This window comes from Phocoena phocoena, chromosome 2 (assembly GCF_963924675.1).
Source record: "Phocoena phocoena chromosome 2, mPhoPho1.1, whole genome shotgun sequence".
Classification (NCBI taxonomy): domain Eukaryota; kingdom Metazoa; phylum Chordata; class Mammalia; order Artiodactyla; family Phocoenidae; genus Phocoena; species Phocoena phocoena.
In genome coordinates, this window is record NC_089220.1 from 15389785 (window position 1) to 15407587 (window position 17803).

The 17803-nt window shown below is 36.9% G+C and overlaps 1 protein-coding gene across 1 annotated transcript in view; it reads left to right on the top strand.

Moving 5' to 3' along the window:
- The window catches only part of GALC (galactosylceramidase), a 59000-nt gene that overhangs the window by 8890 nt on the left and 32307 nt on the right, over positions 1-17803 (top strand). The window contains exons 2-6 of the mRNA XM_065871105.1: positions 8434-8502; positions 8763-8826; positions 10429-10542; positions 12556-12695; positions 14588-14626. Coding sequence (XP_065727177.1) covers positions 8434-8502; positions 8763-8826; positions 10429-10542; positions 12556-12695; positions 14588-14626 — 426 coding nt within the window. The remainder of the gene's footprint in view (positions 1-8433; positions 8503-8762; positions 8827-10428; positions 10543-12555; positions 12696-14587; positions 14627-17803) is intronic.

Consider the following 17803-nt stretch of genomic DNA (forward strand, 5'->3'; position numbering starts at 1 on the left):
CTGCAGCAGCAGCCTGAGCCCATCTCTGGGGTCCGCGCTGTTAGCCGCGGCTTGCGCCCGTCTCTGGAGCTCCTTTAAGTAGAGCTCTTAATCCTCTCTCCTCGCGCACCAGGAAACAAAAAGGCAAACAAAGAAAAAGTCTCTTGCGTTTTCGGTAGTTACAGACCTTTTCCCGGACTCCCTCCTGGCTAGCTGTGGCCCACTAGCCCCCTTCAGGCTGTGTTCACGCAGCTCCCTCCCACTGGTGCAGGTCCCGTCCCTATTCTTTTGTTTCTGTTTTTTCTTTTTTCTTTTGCCCTACCCAGGTACATGGGGAGTTTCTTGCCTTTTGGGAGGTCTGAGGTCTTCTGCCAGCGTTCAGTAGGTGTTCTGTAGGAGCTGTTCCACATGTAGATGTATTTCTGATGTATTTGTGGGCAGGAAGGTGATCTCCACGTCTTACTCTTCTGCCATCTTGAAGCTCCTCTCTGTGCTATTTACCATGATTGCAAGATGCCCTCAGTGATAACCGTCAGAAAACCTTGAAAATAAAAAGTTTATTACTCACAGGTCCTGGAAAGCACATGGCACACCTGGGCCACACAGGGAGGTTGTAGGTAGAGAGGGGGGTGTGGGCCTGGGGTTCTGCTTTCATTAGGGTCAAGGGTGAGGCCTAGGGTTTTGTGGGCTCACTTTTTATTGGTGAGTTCAAAACTTAAGAGTAGAAAATTAAAGTGCAGGAAGAGAAAAAAAAATGACCGTAATGATGGTCAGTTATCGAAATCAACCAAGATCTCAAGCAAAGAATCCCCCCCACCCCCTCCCGCCAACCCCAGCCTGGCTCTTTATCTAGTTCTGTGGCTGGCAGTGTGTTTATTTGAGATAGCTATCTCTGAAATGGATAACTCTGGAGTGGATGCCTTGCAATCAAAGCTTAAGTCCTGCCCTTCCATTACAAAAAAGGAAAAACCAACTGTTGGGGATTACACTACAATCCACCCTTGATGCCTAGGCATCAGAGTCAGTGGTGAGGACGTTAACTGCCTGAGTAGCTGATTTACTAAAAGTCAGGGATAGGGCATGTTGTAACCTAGAAAGGATTTTAGTAGCACTCCTATAATAATTATATTGAACAAGCAGTAGTCCTGAAATCCAGCTGGTAGCCATTGACCCAAGCTTAAAGGGTCATACCTTGAAACGAGATCAGTGATGTTGGGGCCCTAGGGATCCATTCAAAGATTAGATAATGTTATGATTAACATCTTGGGACATCTGGTGTAAGTAGGTTTGAATCTGTGCTGAGTTGGTGGATTGCTCCATATCGCACCCAACCACTGTCTTAGAATAGGTCAGTTCAATTAATGGATTGTGTCTCATTTGAGGAGGCAGCGATGCAGGTGTGTTTATAAAGTTAGGCCTCTATGGTGCAAATATTTGATTCAGGTTATTTCATAAGAGGCATTTCTATGGAAACAAAAGAAAAACAATGGTTAGTGGTTGGAGCAGATTATAAACCTAGTCTGAGGCCTGAGGGTAGCCAGTTGAGATTTCTAGATGTAGGACTTGAAGCATATTCAGATGGGGTGGGGACAGATGGTGGCAATCATAGATTTTCCTGGTTTGTAGTCTGAATATCTCTGGTGGTGGGGGGGTTCTTTCTGAGTGGTCCATGCAGCAAGAGGCGCAAAGATTGTTCATACATGAACTGTTGTAGTGATTTCTCTGGAGTTTATATCTAGTTGTCCCACTTTAGCTTGCATGGCTTCAGGAAAAGGGCAATTTTAGTTCTCAATAATTCCAAGTCAGAAAGGTGGGAAAAAGTTGGAAACAATATCTGGAGAGTTGTAGCCAGATATTAGAGGAAGTGAGAAGAATTCAGTATTCAGTCCAGTTTACAGGTAGAAAACAAGCCTCAAAGGCAATTAACAGGACTAAAATCTGATATCCACAGGGTGTCCTATAGTTTCCCCTTCCCCCCACCTTTTATCAGAGATAACCCAAATAAGGCTAATTTACTTGCAAAATAAGTCTGGCCTGATTATTTAATAATTAATTAATTTATTATTTATTAAGTGCAACAAGAATAGTGATAGACCCTATAGGCTCTTTCAAGTATACTCTGCTGGACCTTCACACAAGGAATCACAGATTGGACTCTTAGAAGTCTCTCTCAAGGTAGGAAGCCAAGCTATGAGCTTACCATCAGACCTTCCCTGCAGTACTGATAGATTTGGGTAAATTCCTTTCTTCTCGAGGTCCACCGAATATCCTGAGGTTCGTACATCTGCCAGGAAGCGACCTTCCTTACTCACCTGGTAAGGCTTCTGTAAGCAAGTTGCCAGGCTGATTTTTCCAAGGAGCTTTATTGGCTCCATAAGTCAAGTTTAGTTCCTTAAATCTGTCTGGTCATATCTGAGTCTATGTTCATCTCTCTCAGATATGACATTCCAGTTAAAACCTTAGTAATATAATCAATGTTTCCAATTGTGTCTTGTTACAAGGAGGACAGATTCTTAGGAACTTATGCAAATAAATATATTGCTATGAAAATGAGAATACTCACTAAGAGTTTCTAAATTCTGAAGGGATCAGGTAGGGAGAAGTTTGTTTTATCTTTGTTTATAAGGGTACACTTTACCAAATTGCTGTAAGTCATAGACAGCTTAGGAAAACGGGTTTCCTTAAGTCTGGGGGAAAAAAAACCGTTCAAGAACTAATAATGTTTCAGATAAAAAAATCATAAAAATTATAATTATCCTCATCAGTTCATTCAGTTCCTTGTAATTAATTCTGATTGATCTTGATCTTTAGTTAGCAGTTTTATGAATCTTTTTTTTTTTTTTTGCGGTACGCGGGCCTCTCACTGTCGTGGCCTCTCCCGTTGCGGAGCATAGGCTCTGGATGCGCAGGCTCAGCGGCCATGGCTCACAGGCCCAGCCGCTCTGCGGCATGTGGGGTTTTCCCGGAACCGGGGCACAAACCCGTGTCCCCTGCATCGGCAGGCGGACTCTCAACCACTGCACCACCAGGGAAGCCCTGAATCTTTTTTTACCTTAGAGTTCTGTAAATTCTTACCCAGTTGAGCAGTATGATCTGAAAATTATCAGAATCCTGTACTTTAAGTTAGAGTCCTTTTCACAAGTCTTCTTGAAGATGAAGCACTTTTCAAAGAACACTTTTGCAAAAGCATCAGAGTAAATAATTGTCTGTAAATGACAAAAAGACTTAAACACGACCATGTTAAAGATCTGATAAAGTTTATTATAATGCAAATGACAAGGAAATTAGGTTATTTCTGTGACATACAACATTTTAAGTTAATAACTAGAATTACAAGTGATAACATTATACCAGGATATAGCAGGTATCTAGGAATTTTATGTAATTTCTGGAACACATATATTAGTAACATATATCAATACAAATAAAACCTAAAGAAGGTTTAGTATTATGTCTTTGACAGTGCTTCCCATGCAATTTAACATACCAAAAAAGCCTAATTAGTTTAACGTCTGTCTTTATAAGGAGAAAGACCACATCTTTTGAGATGTTCCAGGGCCCATCTGGAAAATCTCAAAGTTATTTTGAGGTCAGAAAGACTTCATTTAGAATTTGATTTTGGGAAGTTTGTCAAAATATCAAAAGCTGTTAAAACACTTGATTAAATAGGATTGTTGGTCACTGTGAAATAATACTTAGTTATCCATTTAACCAAAATCACAAGAACTTCACAGGCAAATACATAAAGTTACTTATTTTAATCCCAGTTTAACCCCCACCCCCACCCCAAACACACAACCTTAGCTCTTTTAATAGAGAAGACTCACTTTTTTTTTAAGTAATTAAAGATTAAATAAAGATAATGTGAAGCATAGAATATTATTTTGATAAAACACAGAATCTTTATTTCCTAGGCAGGTTACTTAAAAGGTAAAGAAAAACCTTTCACAGGTTTATCAAGAGCAGACCAATAGTCTAATAAAAATTTGTCTTCTTAGCAGATGAAAGATAATTAAGTTTTAGTTTTACATAAGTATGCTATTAAAGTTTATTTTTAAAAATCCTTAAAATAAATTTATTTCATTTTTAGCTAGCTTGACTACACAGATAAAATTCCCTCTCTTCTCTCTCTCTCTTTCCCCAGCTTCTATATCCATTCATTTTGTCTACTTTAGGACAAAATTACTTTCATTTCCCTAACAAAAATACATCTCCCTACCTCATACCTTTCCTTAGCCAAAATACATCCTACTTTCCTTGATAGAATTGTTTCCCTTATTATTTCCAGTATTTTAATTACATATATTAGTTAGAATGCTTGACTCTTATTAACCTTAATTTCTAGTGAAAACTAGGAAGTAAACAATTGTGAACTGTTATACCAGTATTCTGTAGGTTGGCAAATTTATGAATATATTTTATAATTTCTAGAAGCATATGCTTCTTTTTTGGTACAGTTTTTCATTGTAGCACAAGACATGTTTTCTAACAGATCTAAATATCTTTTGTTTCTCTGTGATAAGAAACCAAAAGTAGATAAACCTATGTTCAGTAATTAATGTTTTAGCATTTTATATTATTTGGAAATTATCTATATATTTAATTAATGTCCATCATTTAACTTAGCAAAACTCTAAGGTTTCAAGTTACCGACGAGATTTGGGTGACTATTTTTAAGTAGACGTACCAGAAAACATAATTATTTTTGAAAAGTGGATGCTTTGGTGATCAGAGATTAAGTTTTGCATTTGCATTACAAGAAGGAAAAGCCAGTGGATAACTTGGTCTGTAGTCTGATCACAGATCTGACCTTCTACTGTGGAAAAAAAAAATCTTTTCCCTAACCCAGCTGATTTTTACATTTTTATTTTCTAATGTTGCAACCTTACTCATAGATGCTGGTGCATATTTCAAGGTAAACAGTAGACTAATGGGCTAATGTATTTATTCTTTACTAATACCATTCTCCTTTCTATTTTTGTGGTTTAAACCTGGAATAGCCAGTATTTCTTAAAATGAGGACTCATAATGTCCTAATATCTTTACTTTGATATTAAATCCATTGTTTAACTTGCTGAAAATGGAAATGTTTTGTTATTTTATGTTTATTAACTCAGTTTAAAATGAGAAGAATTGTTTCGTAACTCAGAATAGGAGACTGTTATCTGTTCTAATAGTGTCCTTATGTGTAATGCATCACTCATCTTAGAAGTTCGGTAAATACGATTGGATGAAAATGGTTGCAAGACTATATTTGTACACCACTTTAAGCTTCTTTCTGAAGTCCCTGGTACCTAGCACAGTTTGTGGCAATAAGTGTTTGGAATCTTCATATTTGATAGGGAAGGCAGTATGGTGTACGTGGACTGAAGAGCAGATTGCTAGGGATCTGTTCTGGGCCCTGCCACTCACTGTATAGCCTTGGGCAGGTTATTTAACTTCCCTGTATCTCAGGTTTTTTTCTGGGGACACAGTGATACCTACCTGGTAGGAACATTGTGAGGATAGATGTCAAAGCACAGGATGGCATCTGTCACACGACTAATTTTGGTTAATATGATTCTGTTTCATAGATTAGTGGGGAGGAAGTTATTCCAAGGATTTTAAATGAAAAACGTGTTCCAGTTTGGGTATACAATGCCTGCCATTTGTTGAGAGCTTACTATGTTCCAGCTACTGTGCTAAGGCTTCCTGGGCTGCTTGTAAAGAGCTCCAGGCCTTATTCAGGGAGCGTGATTAGTAATTTGGTAATTTGCTATTGCTTAATGGTACCTTTCAACATTTGGCTGTACTGCTCCTAGCTGACTATTGCCGTTGACTAAGGCTTTTGCATTGGGTGTGACTGTAGGCTTGCAATAGAGTCATGATGTGGTGTGGTTACTCAAAGTTGGCCCTTTCTGTGTTAGGGATAGAAGAGCACAGAGAGCAAAATAACCCCCAAACAGTGAAACACACTGTTCTAACAACAATGTGTATTGTTAGCATAATGCAGAGTAGGCAGCATTGTTTACCTTGGGTCAAGGATAGGCTAGTGTGCGTATACAGCATTCATTCACTTTAATATTTGAGCCTCTGCTAGTCTGTAAGCTCTTTGAGAAAGTGACTCTATGTTTAAAAACAATTCGTGTATACAGTCCCTGTCAATTCTTGAGAGCTTACTATGTGCCAGCTACTGTGCTAAGTCCTTTACATATACTTTATTTTAGTCTTGGGACAGCTGAATGAAGAAGATAACCCACTTTATGATAAATTGCCCTTGGTCACATTGCTTGTAAATGATGTAATCAGGATACCAGCTTCATGGATGCAAAGCCTATATTATGCTGCCTGTGCAGTGCAACCAATGATAACATAAAAGATATTAAATAAATGGTTATTGAATAATAGACTAAATGAGGATATGAACTTGAATAAGACACAGTCCTTGTCCTCAGGGAACTTAGAGGTGAAACAGAAAAGTAAAGCAGTGATGAGAGTGCAGGGATAGAAGAGTTATGGCAGCCATGTGGACCTTGTGCCGAGGGAGTCCACAGTCCAATCTGCATCAGTGGTGTCCGACCCTTTTGGCACCAGGGACGGGTTTCATGGAAGACAATTTTCCCGTGGACCGGGGGAGGGGGATGGTTTCAGGATGATTCAAGCGCGATACATTTATTGTGCATTTTATTTCTATTATTATTACATTGTAATATATAATGAAATAATTATACAACTCACCATAATGCTGACAGGAGGTGGAGCTCAGGCGGTAATGAGAGCGATGGGGAGTGGCTGTAAATATAGATGAAGCTTTGCTCGCTCACCCTCCACTCACCTCCTGCCGTGTGGCCCCGTTCCTAATAGGCCACCGACTGTACCGGTCTGTGGCCCGGGAGTTGGGGACCCCTGACTTACATCAAACTTATGGGGAGGAGCAGAAGGTATTCTTCCTTGAAGAGGTGGAGTTTGACCTGAAAGCTAAAGGATGAATTGGATTTGGCCAAATGAGGGTGTAGAATGCATTCCAGACAGAAGAAAGAGAAAAATTGGTTTGTTAGACCTAGATAGATGGTGTGAGAGTGATAAGGGGTAAAGTGTCAGAGGTAGAATCCAAATAATTAAGGGATTTGGGTATAAAACTGAACAATCTGAACTTTATCCTGAAAGCTCTTGGGGGAGGGAAGTCTTGGCATGTTTAAACAGAGTAGTTTCATGGTTAGGTTTTTGTTTTGGGAAGATTAATCTGACAAGTAGTATTGAGGATAAAATATGGGGAGGCAGATGGGAGACCCTGAAACCATTTAGGCTGTTCTAATAATTGAGGAGAGCCTAGGAAGGTAGTGGGGTTGAAGATGAGGGGATGAAGAGAGATATTAAGGAGGTCTTGGTGACTGTAGATGGAAAGTTTGATGAAAGGGTGACCCTAAATTTATGGCTCAGACAGGTGTTGTTCTTTACTAAGATGGCAAATACATGAGAAGGAAACAGATTTAGGAAAAAGTGCTATGTTTGGTTGGGGATGTGTTGAGCTTGAAGTGGCTAGAGAGTAGCTCCATGGGCTTGTGTGTCAGTGGCAGGGGCTGAGACACCAGCAGAATGTCAGTGGTAGCATGTATGAGACTAAAATAGAACATCAAGCCCCATGGAAGTCAAGTCTTGCCCTTGGCATACACCTGGCAAGGTGTTGGTTGTTTCATGTTAAAACCTATCTCTTTATTCCCCTTGCTACTGTTGCCCCCCAAAGTATACATACTTGGTGGGTTATTGATTTTGTGATTTCTTTGTTCAAGCAGTCATCAGCCATGGTTTAGGTATGATCAAGTGTTATTTCCTGCATCTTCCACCTCTCTCTTTCTATTCTGATGGAAAGTCTTGTGTGAGGTTTCCTTAGTACAGCCTGGCCTGGGGAATCACTGTGTGGTCGTTCTTAATAGCAAGAGGTAGCACCTATAAATCTCTAATAAGAATGAGGAGAGTGGAGGTTCCTTTAAGCAGTGCTGCTTGTAATATTTTCTTGCAAGATGTTGAGGGGAAAAATTACCTGAGATTCATCTTTCCCATTCTGGCCCCCAGATACTGTAGTTGACAAACAGCCTTAAGGCAGAGAAACTGTTTCATTTCTTCTAAAAACCACTCTGTGAGTCAAGGTCCTCAAGATAAATTTGTAGTAATGAGATTCATCAATAGACTTAGCAAGCTTACCTCCCAGCCAACCCTCATCTCAGTAGAAGAGAAACCTGGTTGTTGCTTGGAACCTATGTTTTAGCTATGGGACAGACAACAGCCGTATTTGCCCAATGATGGGCAAAACCAAGACAGGCAAACAGATAACCTGGGAAACGGCTTTCCACAGCTCAACGCTGCCCAAGAGCTGGCTAAATACGGGCATGCTAGATGGCATGTATAAGCACTCTGAAAAGGTGTTCATTATTGGATTTGTTTTATTCATACTTTTGAAAACTTTTTATTTTTTAGGCAACCTCCCGACTTCTAGTAAATTACCCAGAGCCCTATCGTTCTCAAATACTGGATTATCTCTTTAAGGTAATGAAAAAATAATTATTTAATGGTATCTGTGATATCTTAGAAACTGTGGTGAATTTCACCAATAGTCTTTAGTGCCTTCACAATTCTAGTTTTTAAAAAACTAGGCAAATTACTTTTGGAATAAGTTGCTGTTTATTTGAAGTTTTGCTTTGGTTTTCTCATCTGCAAAACCAAAGGCAGTGATTAGTAATTGTCTTAAAGTGTTTTGTCCTTCATACAATGAATCACAGTGTTAATATTGTTACTTCTTTCCCCAGCCGAACTTCGGTGCCTCTTTGCATATTCTAAAAGTTGAAATAGGTGGTGATGGGCAGACAACAGGTAGGAGTATTTGTGGAATGGCATCGTTTTCACCCAGTATTTAAACCTATACTTAAACTTATGGACTGTGGTTTCAGAATATAAAGAATGCCAACATTTTTTATGTTGATTACTGCTTAGATTGTTCTTTATTGTTCCTTCTTCATTCTAATTATTTTTAAAATATTATATCAAAATATGCATTTTTTCCATACAAAGCAGCTTGTGGACTTTAGATTGCTTATTTAGTTGAAGTACTAAGTAGTAAACAAATCCACAGTTTTTTATAAACTAATATTTACTAGACAGAGCATAGGGAGAGTTTGGAATTTTACTGAGAAGTTAAAAAAAGAAAGATTTTAATGTATAAAATATGTAAGATGTTATTAGCTTTAAATAAAAATATGTGGCAAAAATATAAGTAATTTCAGAGATATTTCAGAGATATAGCTTTTTTGTCTTTTAAAAATAAAATCATTTTCAACCACTAAATTTTCAATCTTCATTGTCATAATTTTGGCTTTGTGTAGTACATGTAGTCAATTAAAAAATTTATAGGTCTCTGGTTTTCAGGAAGAAGAAAATTCTCTCAATGATTGTATATAACTTATTTTTTATCAGTTAGATTCCATTATAGTGAACCTTAGAGTATTGTCTATATACCCGTGTACCTGTTAGTGACTTGGAAGTGGCTTTTGTTAAATAGATATATCTGCATAGTGGAATTGGTATTTAATTCATGCTGAAAAGAAACAATGCAAATGAAAAACAAAAGAAAATCCCATAACAAAACTATCCCCAACCTATTATAAAAGACATGCATTTTATTGTCAAACCCTATTTTGCAGAAGTGATAATGACTGGCCACCTTCATTTGCTGAAGCTAAATTAGAGGTAGAGATACAGAAGCAGGTAGTTCTTGTGAATTCTGATGTTCACCTTTAAGAAGAAAAGGGCTAGGGCCCCTCTCCTTCTGAGGCCCTTCTTAACAAGGGCAGATGTTTGTGAAATGTGGTAACACGTGAGGACTGGTGTCACTTACCTACCTTGACACCCTGTAGAGGTTAGTATAGAATTTTCTTACAGTGGGAAAGTGTACTCGTTCCTCTTTTCTCAAAATTCTGTTGTCTTGATTTAACAAGGCATGTTACAGGCTCAAGGCCTGGGGTATGGAAATTGGGGCTTTGGAGCCCAGGATTCACATCTAGGATTGAGAAGCTGGAAGCTGAGGTGATCTAAACTTAAAGTTGGACATAGGGATTTGAAAACCCCAGAGAGACCAAATCCCAGCAGAATATAGTCCTAGGAATTTTCAATTATATGAGTTGATAACACTTTTCTTAACACTGCTTACAATAGAAAGTTGTGGTTTTATAATTTAAGACCTTTATGATGCTTATGGTAATGAAAAAATGAAATAATATGCTTTGATCATCCATCCTTAAGTTATATAAGATTATTCTTTTTTTTTTTTTTTTTTATAAGATTATTCTTATGTGCCCTACGTCAGGATTGGTTCTGGAATACTGCTTCTCTGAAATGTGTGTATGTGTGTAGGGGAGAGTGGCCTACAAAGCACCATTAACAGATAGTTTCCTTTCTGTTTTGCTCTCTCCCATTCAGATGGCACCGAGCCCTCCCACATGCACTATGCATTAGATGAGAATTATTTCCGAGGATATGAGTGGTGGTTAATGAAGGAAGCTAAGAAGCGGAACCCTAATATCACACTCATGGGTAAGAAGTGAAGTTTGATGTACTTTTGTAGTCTGTTTTCCTTTAATTTTTAAATTCTGAATCATGTGTGTGGAGTATCTATTAATACTGTAGTATTAATAATGTTGTTAATACTACCAGTATGCTACCAGCAGCAAAGCATGTGCCAGGCATGATTCCTTCTTTGCTCATATATATTGTGTCTGATATTTATCATACCTCTGGAGTAAGACATTACTCTTCTCATTTTACAGAAGCAGTGGAGGCTTAGAGAGCTTATAGCACTGACTTAAGGTCAGAAAATTAGTAAATGTCAAAATCAGGTTTAGAACCTTATTCTGTTGTTTTCGATTTTTTGTTTTTTTTCTTTTTTTTGTGGTGCTATACTAATTTCCTCAACAAAATTTCTCATCAAAATTTGTAAAAGGGCAATACTATTTATAAAATTGTATACTGTATGCAGCAGTATATCCCAACTATTTGCAAAAATTGTGTGCTACATGCAGTAGTAGACCCCATTTCTAGATGAGGTACGTACAAAAGTTTTTTTTGGTTTGTATGTGTGTTTGTTTTGAACCTCAAGGATGTGGTGGTCACTGTTCTAGGCACTGGGGATGCCTAGAACAATCCAGCCCCCAATTCCTGTCCTCGTGGAGCTTAGATTCTAGTGGCAGGATGGTTTCTTAAATGGGACTGTACTCCTTGCACTGTTCTCCTGTAGCAGTGCACAGACCTATAAAAGATTTCAAACATACACAGTGGTGACATACTTTTATCATTTGAAATGAATTTGATTTTTTTAAACAGGCTTATACATTCAGGCTAAATTACATGAGTTGAGATCCATTTTATAGGACTTAATTTCAAGTTATTTTAAAAATCATTTTCAACCATCCAATTAAAGGGCAAGCATAAGTTTTTCTAAGTTAAAAAAAAATGAGGAGGTCAGTGTGTTCTTTCTAAATGGACTTTTGTAAGAGATTCCAGAAATGTTTTGAGCAGTAAAAAGCATCACTGACTTCAGCACATACTTGCCCATTGTTCTGTTTTCAAGGTCAGTTCTAATTTAAATGCAGAAAATCTGGCATGCTGAACCATGTCCTAACAAAGACTTCACATGGTGGGCCTTCAGAATGTATTTGGCATTTCATTGTTTTAAAACATTCCATTATTTTAATGTCACATTTATTATGTGGATACACTTAGGCATTCTTCTAGAGTTTAGAAAAATAAGCATTTTGGCACTTTGATTTTAATTTTTTTCAATGGTGAACTAGATTGGTAATATATATTAACAGTTAAGGAACTTAATGTTGACCTTATTTTAATATTAATATATTAGTAAGAGAATTAGGATTTAGAATCTTAATTAGTGCTTCTCTACTCTTCTCATATTTTTTTTGGATTAATAATAACTGGGGTATTGGAAGAATGTGGATTATTTGTTCTATATCGTGTAACAAAGGTATATTTCCCTATTGAGTCAATGGCATTTGTATTGACATAGGACAAACTAGTTTTGTTAAATTTGATTACCTGACTAATTAGTCTTTAAATAGCTTCAGGTTGTAAGAAGATGTACTAGTGAATAAGGAATTTGTATTGTACTTAGCTCACAGAAATAGTTAAGCATAAGCCTTTCAAAACTCTTTGATTTGACCTTAGAGGACAAAAATTGAACATTGTATATCTTTTTAGCAGGAGGTGTGGAAGTTAAATTAAATTGTAGGTTACATTTCTTTATATTGGTAAGTATCATTGAGAGAGGTGTTTGTTTTTGTTTATTTTTATTTGTTTTTCTTGAAAGAGCATTTGGAATTATGGAACCTGACTCTCGGGGTCAATAGGAATTACTGTGTTCATAAACTGGAAGGGATTTTGAGAATTTGTGCATGATGTGTAATCTTTCCTTTAGTCAGATCTTTATTGGCTCTTTGCTTAGCCTGTGTTTGTTCTTTTTGATTTATTTTGCTTTGTTTTTAATAGTGCCAGCACTCCTATACCTACTCCAACTTTGCCTCTTCCTCTCTGCAGGGCTGCCATGGTCGTTCCCTGGATGGCTGGGGAAAGGTTTCAACTGGCCTTATGTAAATCTTCAGCTGACTGCCTACTATGTCGTGAGTTGGATTGTGGGCGCCAAGCATTATCATGATCTGGACATTGATTATATTGGAGTTAGTAATATATTTTTTAGAACATGATTAACCTTTGGACATTTATTTATAATTTTTAAAGTAATTTGTGGCACTTTGTTGACTACTTTGTGTCATGAGACTAATTTGTTCTATTGATGTCTATTAACAAATTAACTACATGTCGCCATTTATTCTTTCTCTCTGCCCATCCAAATTCTTCCCACTTTAGAAAACTATACTTAGTATATGCCTCCTGGAACTATTTCTTTGTTTTTGTTATTGGTACTACCCCAGGTCAAATTCTCCTTCTTCCAAGCTTTCCCTAGTTTCTCTAGTTCTTACAACAATATTGTGTTTACTATATAGTTTAATGAATGATTAATCTCATTTTGCTCCATGAGTCTTCCGTGGTCCTAAACCAGAGGGTGGCCGACTTCTTCTTAAAGGGCCAGAGAGTAAATATTTTAGGCTTTGTGGATCAAAAGGCAATATTAAGGATATTATGTAGGTAATTATATAATCATTTAAAATGTAACCACTTAATACTGTTAAAATCCATTTTTAGCTTTCAGGCTGTAAAAAGTACAAATGGTGGGCCAGATTTGGCAAGCTGGCAGAAATCTGCCTACCCTTTTCCTAAACCGTTATTTAACACCTTTTAATGATTTAAAAATGTAAAACGATATCTTGTGTTTCTAGCTGGTCTGTTGGCAGGCTGGAGGGATACGTCACCCTGCACTGTACCCCATAGAGCCTCACACACACTCATAGTGGGTCTCTATACACTTTTGCTTGTTAATATGCTGTCTGTCAAAACTGATTTTAAAAGTTTTCATGCAATTAGCAAGCAGTTATTGAGCTTCTACTGTGTTGAGGCATTGTGACTATTATGTTTTAGGGATACCAAGATTAGTAAGCTCTTGAGGAGTTCAGTGAAAGAGGCAGACACGGGAACAGATAAAACTACAGTAACACAGGACATGATATAGGACATGAGGATGAGCCAAGGGCTCTAGGAAGCCAGAATCAAGAATATACTTGTTTTTGTTATCCTTCCCCAGATTACAACAAAATTGTTTGAGAACTTTCTTAAATGTCAGGGTATGTTTAACCCATAGTGAAACTAAATGTAGGTTTGGGTCAAACAGCATTCTATTATGGTAAAGTCACACTTAGAAATTGTTTCTGGTAAATAATGGGTTATTCACATCTCTTTTAGACTCTTGATAATCACAAGCTATGGTGAGGAAGCTTCTTTGATAAGAACACTTTCCAGTATCACTGGAGGCTGAAAAGAGTACCTGGAGGCTAGGCCCATCTCTCAGCTACAGACTGAAAGTCGTGGAAGTTCTCTTTTAACTCTAAAACCTCCTGCTACATGATTCTGAGCCTGAGAGATTTGTGCATGTTCCATTTATCTGTCTTCATTAAGAGTTTGCTTTTGTTATGTGGCACATCATTGTGATTCTCTGTGTGCACTAAAAAAATTACTCCTGTACATTGTCCTTATTAATACTTGGCTTTGGGGTGTGTGTGTAGGGATCTTATAAGAATTATTACAACAATCCCGTGTCTGTTAGGTCTCCAGTGCCTGCTATAGTCCTCGGCATACATTGCCTTGTCAATCTTTGTTGAATGATTGAATGGATATTCCATTTTTAGAAATCTCTGGGATTAGGTGACTTTTTGAAAAATACCCACCAAATATTTTAAGGTTTTTAAAAATAACATTTTAATTAAAAATTATGTTGTCTTATAAATATCTATAAATTTAATAACAGGACATTCCCTTAAGTAAGAAAAATGGATTTTCAGATGATAAGAAAGATGATGAGAGATAATATTAATGGAGAAAGGTTAATATTAATGATAATATTTGCTTTCTGACACAAAAACTTTCAGTTCTGACATTTTGACTTTCTGTTTTGCAGATTTGGAATGAGAGGGCATTTGACATCAATTATATTAAGGTCTGTACAACTTTAAAGTCTTTTTATCTTTAAGTTATTAGTGAAAAATTCTTTTATGGTTTCACGGAAATTAGTAGTAGGAACACCATATTTTTTATAGCACAGTTATTTATTTTGCTAGTTATAACATAAAATCCAAGCAAAATGTTAATAATATTTATATTCCTGATTAAGGCATATGTAATTCCCTCTATGCACCAAATTGCCTTTGTCTGTAGAGTTGTGTTGAGTTTTCCTACTTAAATATTCATTATTTGTGGAATTATGATAATCGTTATAAAAATAATTGTATCATTTTAGATTTTTAGGACTTCAAGAAATGTAGATTTTTCTTTCACTGTCATATATCAAAATTTATAGTATATAATCTCATTCTTATTTTCTGTGGAATGCCTATTATATTGGAGTGTGTTAGATGTTTCTATTTGTGATTAGCAAATAGGTAGCAACTAACATTTGCAACGTGTGTTACTTTTTGAGCCACTTTCCCTAAATATTTATTTCTATTTAATTCTTACTACCTCCTTTATGAGGTAACTACTATTATTTCTATTTTTCAGAAAAGGAAAATCTGAGAATAATAATCCCTTCTGTCATTGGAAAACAAATGGCAGTTTAACTTTTCAGGTGGAGATATTCTTTAGTTTATCCTTATATTTGTCTTGTTTTATGTGTCTTTTCTCCAAGAAATATAATTTTGTGGTTATATTTTCTTTCAGTTTAAAATTTTTTTTTCTTTAAATTGAGTGTCTTATGTTTTTAAACAGGTAATATCCACTAAATTTCTTTCATTTGTTTATTCATTCAGTCTGCCAGGAAGCATTTACTCAACACCTAGTTTGTCAGGCATTGTGTACATGCTTGGAATACAAGGATAAAAAGTACTGTTTCTGCTCCAAAAGAGTTAACATCTGGGGACTGTAGAGTCCCATATGAACAACTAAGATATCAGCTATAATTTCTTTGGCACAATAATGCACAGGGTTGTCAGAAGGTACAGAGAGGGGGTGACACCTCTGCATGAGGATTTGGGAAGTCTGTTGGGAAGTCTGTTGGAAGACTAGTTGGAATCTTCAAGGTGGGATGGATAGGAACTCCCCAAGTTGCTAAGGCAGGACCATACCTTTGAGAAGTGAAGACTGGGAGGTAAAGGGATTTGGGGGAAGAGCAAGTGGAGAAAGATGGATTAGACAAGTGGGGGCACTGAGCCATCAGTAGGCCATTATGTTCACTGCAGTAACAGCACAATTTAATCACTAGTTGTGGGGAGGAGAAGGTATAGATTTAGAGGACTGAATGCAGCCAGAGCCAGGTAACTCAAAGTTAACTCCATGCTGTAGGCATTACCAGTGAAGTGGTGAGTGTGGTGGTGTGGAGGTGGGACAGTGGAACTAGTGTAAGATTGAAGCACAAGAGTTGTTCGTGGAAAGTTATGACTGCTGTGAGTGCAGGTAGGTCTGATGAGAGCAGCAGGGGGACAGAGCAGAAGCCAAGTTAGTGGCTGTGTCCTGTGTAACCCTATAGTCAGGTGGACCATGTTGCCGCAGTCATGGACTTTCATCTTCCCAAATTTGACATTTCATAGTTTTTTTTTCTCCTTGGGATTATACATGTCTCTTTAATTGTGTTCATTTCATTTGATGGAAGAATTAGAATTTAGTTCCCTTTTTCTTTTAAACTAATGGTCTGCAACTAAGGTGGTTATTTTATTTTATTTATTTATTTTTTTACTATTAAGAGTCTGTTGCTGGTTCCATTGCATTCTAATTCAGCTTACCTGATTTGAAAGACTGTAATTCCTGTTCTAAGACTCATCATCAGCATTTCAAACAGTTCAGACTTCATTTCCTTCCCTGAAACTTTAGTTTACCTGCAGTAACATGTCTCAGGAAATAACTTTTAGTTTGCATTTGCCATTTTTGTAGCAAGATTTTATTGGAATCTGCGTCCTGTTTGTTAAAATGCCTATTGAAAGGGTTCAATAATGGCAGATGAATGTAGGTGTTCAGGTTCGATAAGCTTAATGAATATATATTCCGTATAGTATAATAAGATGGCCCCTGGAAATAATGAGGATTTGTTTTTAAGAGTAGAAATAAACACAGTACAAACAAGCAATGTATGTAAAGGTGGCAAGGCTATTATTTCTTTTATTTTTGCTATTTACATTGTATTTATGGTTTACTCTGGTTTTCAGTGATGTTTTAAAATTGTGTCTGGAAAATCCCGTCTAGGATCTGAGGGTGGTGGACGGAAATGGATGTGTGAGTCTCTGGACTCTCATTCAGTCCAATCAGAACAGTTTCCTTTTCATTTCTCTTATAGGTAGGGTTTCTATCTAGGCTTTTTAGGGGGCAGAAAGGGATGGGTTCCACAGCAAGAACATTTGGAATACATTAGATAAAACTTTGCTCAAAGAATGCTGCTATTCATACTGATTTTGGCAATCTATTATAGAACATAGATTATAGGCTTGTATAGTTTGGAGTATTATTTGAATATATACTTAAAAGTAAGCAATCTTAGAGGTGATGGTCTAGGAATAGCACTAGAAAAACTAGATATAATATTGCGATAAATGCAAATGTGACTAAGTTGTTCTCCTTCCTCTCTGTAGGGATAAGAAAGAATTTCAGGGTGATGAAACTCAAGATTGGTCTCCTAATAGAGAGCTTGGGAATCTCAATCCTACTGAATCTTGAGAGTTGGTCTTTATTTACTATTAAGGATCTGTTCAGATTTCTTCCAGAGTGGAATTGATTTATTATTTGCCTCCTAAAAGAGCACATTAATTGGCAATTTCTTTAGTTCAGAAAAGTTAGAGAGTGAAAAGAGAGCTTGTGAAAATCTTTGTTCTTTCTTATCTTAATTAATTCAACCAATGTTTATTGAGCACCTGCTACTATGAACCTGACAGTTCAGAGTGCTTGGGGGTATAGCGGTGGGTTTATTCACACCCATTCATCAAGAACTACTTCTGTTTTGAAACTAACACGGTATTGTGAAGCAATTATACTCCAATAAAGATCTATTTAAAAACAAAACAAAACTACTTCTGTTTTGAAATCTGAACCTCCTTCTCCTAGGTGAAATAATGACTTCTTTTCTCTTGTCTTGTTTTATATTTTGGCAATCCATACATTTCAGTATATACTACTCTCTGATTTTCTAGGACAT